Source organism: Trachurus japonicus, chromosome 12 (genome assembly GCF_045865225.1).
Source record: "Trachurus japonicus isolate A0001 chromosome 12, Traja_1.0".
Classification (NCBI taxonomy): domain Eukaryota; kingdom Metazoa; phylum Chordata; class Actinopteri; order Carangiformes; family Carangidae; genus Trachurus; species Trachurus japonicus.
Window position 1 is genome coordinate 25205903 of NC_140918.1, and position 12245 is coordinate 25218147.

At 40.6% G+C, this 12245-nt stretch overlaps 1 protein-coding gene across 2 annotated transcripts; it reads right to left on the reverse strand.

The window, feature by feature from the left end:
* Positions 1–1338: 1338 nt before the first annotated feature.
* LOC146977596 (complement component C7-like) lies at positions 1339–11735 on the reverse strand. Of its 2 annotated transcripts, none has more exons than XM_085793939.1 (18): positions 11544–11734; positions 11395–11456; positions 11193–11268; positions 10469–10610; positions 10232–10376; positions 9967–10105; positions 9205–9333; positions 8838–9081; positions 8555–8671; positions 7928–8094; positions 7005–7233; positions 4671–4842; positions 4365–4452; positions 4120–4252; positions 3809–4000; positions 2116–2212; positions 1827–2008; positions 1339–1720 (listed from the first exon to the last, which is right to left on the reverse strand). In XM_085793939.1, the coding sequence occupies exons 1-18, from the start codon at positions 11685–11687 to the stop codon at positions 1542–1544; spliced, it is 2637 nt and encodes an 878-aa protein (XP_085650065.1). In that variant the 5' UTR covers positions 11688–11734; the 3' UTR covers positions 1339–1541. The 2 variants fall into 2 exon arrangements, with proteins under 2 accessions (XP_085650065.1, XP_085650066.1); XM_085793940.1 differs by having other exon boundaries at positions 1351–1720; positions 8555–8664; positions 8831–9081; positions 11544–11735.
* Between the last annotated feature and the right edge of the window lie 510 nt (positions 11736–12245).

Sequence of the window (12245 nt, forward strand, 5' to 3'; positions counted from 1 at the left end):
TATGAGGCATAACGGCCATAAATAATAAATCAAAATGTAAAAGTTGTGGTGCTCATAAGAAGTTGATGAAAACATGTAACACAACAAGTAGTGATAATACTCGTATTATTACAAGTTGGGTTTTTTCTTTATGAGTCTTAACGGAACGGCCATTTTTGATGGGGAACACAAAATGGTTTAACATGAAATGAACACAACATGAGGGTTAAATGTGAAAACAATGACATAGTGACTAATATTGTTATAGAATTATTTTTTGGCGTATTGCTTAATGCGTCCTCAAATGCATTGACTTCCCAGTAGTTTTTTATTTTAAAAATAGAAATTGGACTCATTACTGGTGATGAGCTTAATTACCCAGGGCATAAATTAAAAGGGTGATTAAGTAGAAGAAAAAAACTCTTTCAAATAATTTTTAACAAACCAAGAGAACAAAGGGAGTATTTCATTCACTTCCATCAGCCAAAGCAAAGGCATTTATTCTAATAAACGTATAGAACAGAACATTATTACTTTATATCATTCCACCAAAAAAATTCAGTCAAGTCAAAAACGTTTCACTTTCCACAGGAAGTAATAGGAAACAAACAATCTAATCTATTAAATGCCTAAATTACCTAACACCACTAGCCTTACGTTTTGAGATTAAAGCAGAAGTAAGCGATATTTTTGTGTTAATATAAGTCTTAAATAGTTATATCTTCCGACAGCAATCACTTACATAGAGTGTTTGGTCTGAAACACGGGTCTCTCAGTCACTCTGCTCTGCCCTGAGCCGAGGAGAAAACTTTTCTCGTATCCTACAAGTTTTATCCAATGAAGAGAGAGAACGGCATAAAGGGCTGTGTGTGCAGCCAAGGGATGCACGTGAATGTGGCGACGTAGGGACGAGGACCAATAGATCCATGACGAGGGCGGAGGCTGCTAACTCCATCGGCTGACAAGACGTTATGGTGCGTTCAAGGCAACCCGTAACTCGTGTATTTCCGACCTGTGAAGTCATACCAGTTCGATCTGGTACGAGTTCACGGGTCGGAAGTTACGAGTGGCCGTTATAGTGACTTTCACAGGTAAAACAGGTCAGAAAAACACGAGTGGGTTGCCTGGAACGCTACAAAGTCGTAAGTTGTGACTTGAAGCTGTAACTTACGGTTTCAAAAGCCTGCCTCGAACGCAGCATTAGCCAAAACGACCGGATCGCTTACTTCTGCTTTAATACTGATGCATCACTGGATCAGTATTTTACAGTTAAATGTGAAATCAAAGAAAAGGACAGCACCACTGGCAGACTTACTGATCCGAAAACACAGAGGATTACTTTCTATAAATCTTTGATCCGTTACTGGGTTCAGTTTTTATGTACATTTAAATCCAGATCACATGTGTTAATAAACCATTTAGCTGACAACGTGTGGTTTCTGGGCAGTGGGTCCAGCAGGTCGACAGAGTCTATTTACATCATTCAAGAGTAAGAAAAGATATGAATTAATAAAGTAAAAACCTGAGAGTGATACTTCAAAGTGAATTTACAACCGCCATCTTTATACTGGACAATCCTCAATACTGATCACGTTCAGCTGCTCCCCAGCACACCGCTTGGCCCCCACCTCGCATTCGGTCATCATCGTGGCAACGCTGCCATCAGCAGAGCGAACGCACAGGGGTGTGGAGTCTGTAGGGCACTCTGATGGATTCTGGCATATGCATTTTCTTGCTGACTCTAGAAAAGAAAGAATAATGATACAGATGCAGTGACATATACATACCCATGTTAAAATAATCATTAATTACAATAAAAAAGTTTGAATTACACCCATCAGACTCACCCTGACAGACTGTCCCTGGACTGCAGGCTGCACAGGATGTGAACGTCTCCTCTGGCTGGTTACAGTCACTGTCACCGACCAACGTGAAGGAGCGTCCGATACAACGCAGAGCTCCAAGCTGACAGACGCTAGTTAGACGAGGTTGTGGCAAGCGAAGTCTGGCGCACAGCTGCAGAGAAGTCCTGCATGAAGACAATACATAACAAAATCAGTATCTCATTTGCTGTGCTTTTAGACCAGTCACTTCCATCTTTATAATGTTGGAATAATTTTCAAATGTCATACTCACGAGCACTCAAATGGCATTTTGCACACACACCCAGTCTTTCCTAATTTCTCCCATAATTTGCAGTTGATGCCAGATGGAGGAGAAGGTGATGTAGGAGCTGAGAATAATGAATAAAGACAGCATAATTGGTGTGTGTGTGTGTGTACCCCCCAGGAACATGAAAATCATTTGACCCATTAGATGTGAAAGGGTTAGCTTTTAATAAAAGGTCATCAACTAATACTGCAGTTGCTCAGCACCAAAAGACAGACAGAGCTAGCAATTAACTAAGAGTATAACAAAGAGCATCACTTAGCAGCTAAAGAGTCAGATATTTCCTGCAGCAGAAGGTAAAACTGAACTAAAAGAGAAGTGAGTAGTGGAGTTACTCTCAGAAGATGCACAGTAAAAGATAGAGATAATAACACCAAATAAATGCTAAATACCTCTAGGTATCTGCTGAATGTGCAGAAGACAACTCTTTCCCAAAACACCACGTTAACTTTAAATATAATTATATGTTACCACAGTTACCTCAGAGCCCTCTCCTTTCCCCTCCTCTCCTCTCCTTTCCTCCCCTCCTCTCCTCTCCTCTCCTCTCCTCTCCTCTCCTCTCCTCTCCTCTCCTCTCCTCCCTTCTCCTCCTCTCCTCTCCTCTCCTCTCCTCTCCTCTCCTCTCGGGGTGGAGTAACAATTAGGTACAGTAAAGGTCTTTTCACTGAAGCTGTGGTACACTATATACACTGCCTGTCCAAATTTCGTTGGACCGCCTTTAGCTTTGATTTCGACATGCATTTGCTGTGGCATCAGTAAGCTTCTGCAATGTCACAACATTTATTTCCGTTCAGAGTTGCATTCATTTTCAAAGATTCTCAATGTGGTTAAGGTCTGGACTCTGTGGTCACATTGGACCACATTTCTTCCTTGAAGATGATGGTTCCTAGCCTGATGCATCAGCCGCTTATTTCATTACATTTCATGTAGCGTCTGAACACGAGCCATAGGGATTTGTTTGCTTCCGGGAGGCGGTTGCTTACATTTGCTTCAACTAATCGCTGCTGCTTGGTGGTCACGTGTGCTATACACCGGCTAAGCTCATAGGTTAATCTTGAGCGCTTGAGTTCAACGTCATCGCCTTCACTTACCCGTCTGTTCGCTGATTGCTCCGTCCGCTCTGGCGGACGGAGCAAACCGGAACGCATTGCTAGTTTCCTGACTACATGGTTGAGGCAAATGAAATTTGCCGGAACCAGTAGGCGGCGCTAGCCTGGCTAGATGGTTCCCCACTCTCCTTCCAGATTTTAATAATGTGATGAACAGTTCTTAACCCAATTTTAGTCTCAGCAATCTCATTGGATGTTTTATTTGCTTGATGCATGTCAATAATTTGACCCTTCTCAAACAGATTAACATCTTCTCCACGACCCACAGTATGTGTCTTCTGACAAGAAATGAGAAGCTACTGTACTGACTGCATTAGTTAGGGTTAGATAAGTTGTTGCCAGCTAAAACATCATCCATGCATTAATTATCCAATGGGAGGCTCTGAACTATTAGTTTAGTTAAATCCAAGTAGTGACTTTTCTTTTTTGAATGGGCAGTGTATATATTTTTTTTATAATCAGGAGACTAAAAGAGATTTTGTTATGTTTTGTATGTTCCTGTTCTCTGAAAAAAAAGTAAAATATGTGGCTGATTCTGAGAATAAATGTACCTGCTTTACAGTGAATGCTTTCTGGAGAGGGAGACCATATCAGGCTGGGATTGCACATGATCTCCGACTCCTCTCCATCTAGCACCGAATGCGCAGGACAGGAGAGGGACAATCTGTCTCCAATCTGATAGGCTGCTTTGGTGGGCGTGGCAATGACGTCTCTGTTGAGAGGGGGATCCCCACATGTGGCCCCTAGGACATGAAGAGAGGGATTATGAGCAAAAGTAATATCTTATCACCTGTTTATGTGTTATAGTGACATGTCCTGCTAATGCATACTGAAACAATGATAAAAAGAACACAACACTTACGTCTACAAACTCTAGTTTCTGTTGTCCACCTCTGGTTTCCGGTGCACTGAGCTACAGCATTTCCAGTGAGGTAATAGCCACTTATGCAGGCATACTGCACCCTGTTTCCAACCAGGTAATAATCTTTAGGATCCTGAGAAAACAACAACAGCAGTGCAGCCTTTAATCACTTGTGGTCACAGAAATAGAAAAGCCCAAAAGTCTGCACAATGAAAAATAAAAGAAATATCATGTTGCAGACTCACCTCAACATATCCGTTGTGGAGGTTTGGAGGAGAACCACATTTCTGTGGTGGAGTCACAGAAAGACCGAAGCACTGAGGCTCCATCGTCCTGTACACAAACATTTTACAATGAGAAAAGTGAAAATAAAGTGTTTGGATTAGATTAGAGTCACAATGATCAGATCATTAAGGATTTCACAACTGTCATCAGGATGTGTTCAGAAACATGCATATGTATTTTGCTATAAATAAGTGTAGGGTTACTGAAAGTGTGTGTAAGTGTGTCCTGCGACTGCATGACAGATGAGTGTGTGTTTGTTTCCGTACTTTAAATACTGGATCTCCGGCTCCTCACAAGGACTGTGATCCTCTGGTGGTCCTATGCAGGAGAGGCCTCCTCTCCTGGGAGCAGGGTTGTTACAGCTCCGTGTCCTCCTCTTCTGGCCATCAGTACAAGACCCCCAGGACGACCAGCAGCTCCAGCTGCCATGGATCACCCCTGACACAAACAAACAAAGATTCTCTTACTTGCTTCGCCCATTGTTTGTGAGGGAATTTATCATGCTAACATCATGACATAAAATGTTAAGTTTTGTTGCACCATGAATAAATGTAACTTACGCCATAACTTGGCATAAGTCCATCTATCTATCTATCTATCTATCTATCTATCTATCTATCTATCTATCTATCTATCTATCTATCTATCTATCTATCTATCTATCTATCTATCTATCTATCTATCTATCTATCTATCTATCTATCTATCTGTCTGTCTATCTACTACGGAAGCCGAGAACGGCCACGTCCATAATATTTTTTTTTATTATCGTTTTCTCGTGATAACGACTTATTATTTCGTTATCTCGAGATAACAAAGTCCGTTTTCTCGTGATAACGAATTAATTTATTTCGTTATCTCGAGATAACAAAGACTGTTTTCTCGTGATAACGAAATAATCATACAATGTGTCGTTGACATGGTTGCCTAGCAACATGTTTCCCCGGTGCAATCGCTTCTGTTTACGGGGTTAATATAATCAAAGACGGTTTATATAATACATCCATGGTAGCAGCTGGTTAGCCGCTGTATGTTCGTAGCAGGAGGCTACTAAAGCGAGTCTGTTGGAAACACTACACATCTACAGATCTAACGTAACAGAAGAGATGTTTTTCGTGGGATAATTGCCCAAAACCATGTGTAGAACTCAAATCAGTGAGCTGATTAATGTGATCACATCATCCTGATTTCAGCCTTCAAGAGCTGCCACTAACGTTAGTCTGCTCTGAGGAGCTGTCAACAATGAAGTACCGGTAAGTTACACTTAACGTTAATTTGTTTACTGAGCTGGGTTTATTTAAGGGGCTACAGGTTAGCATAAACACATGAGAGTAGACTACGTTATGGCAGCTTCAGCTAAGGTAATGTTAGCTAGTTGCTGCTCAGATAAAGCTCATGAACTACGGAAGCCCTAAAGGGCCAAGTCCGTATAAATTTTTTTATTATCGTTTTCTCGTGATAACGACTTATTATTTCGTTATCTCGAGATAACAAAGTCTGTTTTATCGTGATAACGAATTAATTTATTTCGTTATCTCGAGATAACAAAGACCGTTTTCTCGTGATAATGAAATAATCATAGAATGTGTGGTTGACATGGTTGGATGGTTCGAGATAAGGTTGTGATTTCTGACAGCAGCAGCAGCCAGTAGCTAACGTTAGCTTAGCTGAAACAGGATAGATGGGACCACCGGCCGGGTAGCCCCTTAAATAAACCCAGCACAGTGACGTTATACAAACTAACGTTAAGTGTAACTTACTGGTAAGTTATTGTTGACAGCTGGTGTGGACAATAATCACACCAGTGAGTAGGCTAGAGTAGAAAAGTTAACTGCCCCATGCTCGAGCTGAACAGTATCCTCCTGTTGCTGGCAACCATGGCAACCATGTCAACGACACATTCTATGATTATTTCGTTATCACGAGAAAACGGTCTTTGTTATCTCGAGATAACGAAATAAATTAATTCGTTATCACGAGAAAACGGACCTTGTTATCTCGAGATAACGAAATAATAAGTCGTTATCACGAGAAAACGGTAATAAAAAAAATTTATACGGACCTGGCCGTTCTCGGCTTCCGTAATCTACCTACCTAAACTAAGAATGGATTGAATGTTGGCTCATGTGGATATACTGTTACAGTGTTGAAACAATACAGGCTTTTTTAGAACCTTTTCTTTAATTATTTTTAAACATTCTAACATCAATGTAAAAGCCAATCAGTTCAGTGTGTAAAATGAGGGGAAAACAGTGACATCTAGCATACAAATTCTATTATCTATCTATTACTAAATAATTCTATTGTATAATGAATGTGAAACTCTTGAAACGTGTTCTCTGGTTGGCTGGATTTTCCATTCTGTACAAACATGGCAGCGAAAATGGCGACACTCTCCAAGCAAGCTATATAAGCTATATAAAAGAAGAATTATAAGGCTATGAAAACCAAACAGATTTTATTTTATAGTGATTATACACTCATACGAATATATTCATTGGTATATTCAGATTTTGCCAATAAACCTTGACAAATATTACACACTGGACCTTTAACTTATTACAGTAATAAATAAGAGACTAAATAAAAGTGCTGTTTACCTGGTTGCTCTCCAATCACAGCTCCATTCTCACAGGCTTGTCCTGAGGTTCCCGGGCGGCAAACGCAGCTACACTCGGAGCCCGTCAGCAGTGGCTGGCCGTTGTTCTGGCAGGGCTGGCAGTGACAGGGATGCTCCTCTGCCAGGTATTCCTCTGTTGCTCTTTTCAGGAGGAGCTTTTTCAAACCTGCACACTGGACTTCCTTCACCAGCTCATAGAGAGGACGCAGCTGGAAAAACAAATGACAGTGTACAACTTAGAAATTAGCAGAAAACAAAGAAATACACATAATATTACTGTAAACAAGAAATTTAAAGGTCCTATTTACGTCCTCATATTTTATAATGTTGATCCATAAGAAGATATATTTGTCGTTTTAAGACCCAAAACTCTTTTTAATGTATTTTTAAATCTCTAAGAGCATAATATTGGAGAGCCAATTAGAGGTGATGCTCCTGTGTGCTGTAGCCCCACATCCTGGCTTGTTAAGTATGCTGGTGCACAACAGACCACCACACATAACAACATGTCAGCCATGTATGTGTCTGATATGCAATGCACATCAAAAATGATGAGCACCATGGATTGGCCGCTATCGACAACAAAAAAAACTGACGTCTCCAACTGACAATACACAAAATACTGACAGTTGAGAATTTACAGTGACAACAGACTGTGATTAAATTGCTATATTGGCATATTTCAAGTGTCACTTTTGACCAAGTTAAGAGTGTTTTCAACCACTTCACAAAGTCAGTGTTAAGATGATTAACCAGTAATCAAAAGCTATTAAGGTCTGTCAGCTTTACATGTTATTTCTTCAAAACCGTTTGTCTGCTTCTTGTCTGAAAACAAGGAGGTTGGATGATCTATATCAACACGTGTCGCATAAGGAATAATCTGATGTATCAGCTCTCACACACCTTCTGGTCTATGACTTGAGGGAAGTCTCTGACGGATGACGCCCAGTTCTCATAGACCTCTGCATTAGCTTCTGGGTTTTCCAGATCCAGAACAGACAAAGCGCTTATGAAGGCTCCACTTCCGCCAATAACGTTGACCTTAATTGGCTTCTTGCTCCTATCGTATCCTGTGGACAAATGACAACAGAATTTTTATTATTATTATAACCTTTATTTAATCAGGTTTGTCCCATTGAGATCCAAGATCTCTTTTGCAAGAGAGACCTGGCCAAGAATGGCAGCACATAAAGTTTCAACACATAGTCACAAGAAGAAACAAACAAATAGAATACAATAACAATTGAATTTTCAAAATTAGTTAAAATAATTTACAAAAATTAGTTAAACATTTGCACTCCTGAAGCCTGGATGTAACGGAATTTATCATGGATTTGAATACATTCAGAGATACCAGACTTTGGAGTTTGAGCTCTGACTGCAAAATGTTCCATGTACTCTGAGCAGAGAATCTAGTGTGCATGGTTGTCACTGTTGATATCATCTATTCAAATAAAATTGAAATGAATAATTTCTTTGATCCTACAAACTGTACGGTCAGAAAGTCTAAATGCAAAGGTTTTCACTCACTCTCGCCGGAGGACATGGATCGTGTCAGTTTTTCACAGGTGACTGTCACTTTCTTCCAGAAAAAAAAACGGCGTTTCACCTTTCTCCAACACCTCTGGTACTCGATATCTGTTATTTCTTTACACAAGCAACACAGGGACAACAGATTTAAAACAGTTCAAAATGCTCAAATTGACACCACATTTTGGCCAATAAAAATGTTTATTATGAGTGAGCTATAATTAGCCTACATATTTAAAAACTTTTGTTCTTTCAAGTTAATCAACAAATCTAAAGCTCTTACCAGATGCAACAAGTGCCTTTCGGTCAAATTCCAGCAAGGCTTGGTATTCGCCTCCGAGTGAGCCCTCAGAGAGGTAGTGTGTGCCGTACACCTCCAGCAGCTGGCGGTAGGCAGAGTAGTCGTACGTGAGCGGCAGAGAGGACAGGGCCTTCCAGAAACCTTCGGCCAGTGTAAGATACCGAGGGGCAGAGTTTTGGAACTGGGCCAGTTCCACTCTGTTCTTCAGGATTATCAACCTGTGGGCCTGGACAAAAGAGACCATGTCATTTTCCTTTAACCCAACCAGTGACAGAGACCAAACGACAGCAAGTCACTCTTTAAGACTGTCAGACACAAACCATTAAGATGCGTGAGGTCATATCATTACCGTAGTTTTGGTGAGGTCTTTGTGGAAGGTGCGGCGGTCATGTTCGAATAAGGCGTTGGATTGGATGTGTTGCATGTAGGCCCAGGAGTTGTCATAGGATTCATCGCTCTCATCATTGTTCACTGTCACCTGCAGCACAAACAACCAAAGCTGTGTTAAACACATTTAGTTTCAGTCCACATCAGTAGGTTCAACAACTGTACAATGGAAGAGGCATCATTTTCTCCTCAGGATGAACTCTTAACAGTTGTGCTCTCTGGAGTCAAACTACCAACATCATCATTTCAAAACTGTTAATTTGTCCAATACCTAGTTTAAGACAAAATAGGCCACATGCAAAAGTGATCTTCTCATCACAGCTGGACATTGTGTTCAACACAATACCAGCATTGTCATTTTGCTAATGTTAGCATGTTGACATTAGCCTTACAGAGCTACATATTAGCATGGCTCTAGACTCTTACTGTTTTTCATTTATTGTTTTTTAATTACAGGAAAGATCTTTCTAAAACTTTTTTTTTAAATAGATGAATCCCAGTAATGCTAAATAAAATAATTGGTGGTATAAATAGGTATTGCTTTATTTAAGCATGTACACTGTTTATTTGGTGACTCAGTGAATCGTCGCTGTGATGCAGCAACTAACTTGACTAGTACATGGAATGCTGTCATTCTATATGTTAATTCAGATCAGATTCACCGTAGTCAGAGAAGTCAGGGCTGTGACTAACATGAAAACCAACTGTACAGTGATTGACTCACCTCAAAGCTGTACCTGAGGACGCTCTGTGGCAGTCTGTAATAGACTCTGTCGGTACCACTGAACACCTTCCTGCACTGGCCTCCAAAGCTCTTAGTGTTGATCACACTTCCTCTCAGTTTCCCTGTTAACACGTCATACCTGTAAAACATGATACAGCAGGATTGTGTATCCAACAGCTGGCAACATACTGAGTTTTAAATATGGTTATCCAATTGTCCTATAGTTTGTCCTTGTCCCCAATATCATGGAGGTGGAGTGACTCACCCTTGGCCTGTGAAGTCAGAGTTGGGAGGCGTCTTGTCGAGGTCACATACGTACGGGCTGTTGTCTTGGTCACAGCCTCTCTCATCCAGTCCATCTACACAGTCCTGGTCTCCGTTACACACCAAAGTCTGGCTGATACACTGACCTGAGATCAGGGTTTCAATAATCACATAAATTCACATAAAACAGACACAATTTAGAAATCTTCTTTTTTGGGGGGTATATAATGTATCTCACCTGAGGTGCAGCGGAACCTGTCTCCACATCCTGTTTGCAGTGGACATGCTTTCTGTGGGACGCATGGTTGTGTTTGTGTTGCTTGTCCTGAACATGGTGCTCCACCAAACTGGGCATACACTTCAACGTGGCGAGTACGCACCTGAAAGGGAAACAGCACAAATGTATGTACACGAATGAATTAAATAACGCAGGCCAAACACAATGATGATAAGAACCCCCCTTGACTTTTACTTTTACAAATGCAGGCAAATGCTACTACAGTAGATATTGGAGAGATGAATTAAAGTATCCCAAATTACAACTAATTTCACTTGATTTTCACAAAAGCAACAAAGACATTTACTCCAAAAGTCTCTAGTGAGCCTGGATGTATATGAAGGACCCCACAATACATCCAGCATGATTCATGATCTGCTTTGTGGATTTATCTAAAAAGTCTGACCAACAATCATTGGAAAACTCACTATAATTGTGAAATATCAGCTGTATTCTGTTTACTCTACTGCAGTGTGGAGGAAACAGAACAGTTCACACACTTGCATTGTGGGGACTCACGTCTGCGGACATAACTTTGGTCCCAACCGAGTTAGTTAGTATCTTACAGTGCAGACCATTTAATAAGGGAAGTGAACATGTAGGATTAAGTTTTGGCCACATTTTCAAGCAACCAATGCACATTTTTCTCATGAGTAAAATATTAGTATGTGATCCTTTAAAGTACCTTTGTCCTGGTGCAGCCATCACACTCAGACCAGTCTCCGTAAGCCGCCCATCTGCAGTTCACACGCTGCTGACCACTGAGACAAATACACATTAACATCATTAAAAACATTTGTGTCATCTTCTTCTCTTGAGTGCATGTACCATACAGCACAAGTGATGTAGCCTTCATCTATCTATTCACTATAATCTATAATACCTACCTAGCTGTAGACACACAGCTGAGCAGGAACACCAAAGACGGCAGGGAAACTGCTACATCCAGCTGTGAACAAAAATCAAGTAAAGTAATTAAAAGATAAGAATATTTATGATCAAACCAAACTATATCTAGTTGTTGATATTAGAGCACCTTCATGATGTGCTCCACAGAGTCCAGGCTTCTCTTCTGGACCTGCACCCAAACACTCAGCGTCTTATATCCAGTTAGCTGAGGGACATTGCACAACTGAACCCCAAGTTCAGGAATTCCCACAATGGAGAAACTCTTATTCATCAAATCCGAATCAGATTTGTGCTGCCTCTGTTCACACAATGAGTCAACAACAGAGAGTCCCTGTTCAGAACAACAAGTCCAATCATGCTTGTCGCACGCACGCACGCACGCACGCACGCACACACACACACACACACACACACACACACACACACGCACACGCACACACACACACACACACACACGCTCCTGAAGCCTGACGGGATAAATTGCGACACAGCTGTTTGTCTTCAGTGAGGCAGAAGCTCAGTCTGCATAGTCAAAGGTCATAAAAATCCACATTTACCCACATTTAAATGTGTTTGACTCTCGTTGTGCAAACATGAAATACACACAGAAGCACATCGTCATCTGTACAAAACCTTATAATTTACAGTAATCCACATTTCATTCTTAATTTAACATGTTTTTTTGTTGTTGTTGTTTTTTCACATTTGAAAAAAACAACTCAAATCCTTATGGATAAATCAAATATGTTCAGTCAGAGTGTAGATAGATATTCCCTTACCTCTCACCCCATTGTTTCTAGCTATTTACCATTTTATTCTATCTCAGTCT

Excerpts from the sequence above, each read along its gene's own strand:
- LOC146977596 (XM_085793939.1), bottom strand. The coding sequence starts at position 11,687 with ATGAATAAGAGTTTCTCCATTGTGGGAATTCCTGAACTTGGGGTTCAG. Across the intron at positions 9,334-9,966 it reads TCCTCAGGTACAGCTTTGAG|GTGACAGTGAACAATGATGA; the intron begins GTGAGTCAATCA and ends TTTGTGCTGCAG. Across the intron at positions 9,082-9,204 it reads AAGACCTCACCAAAACTACG|GCCCACAGGTTGATAATCCT; the intron begins GTAATGATATGA and ends TCTTTTGTCCAG.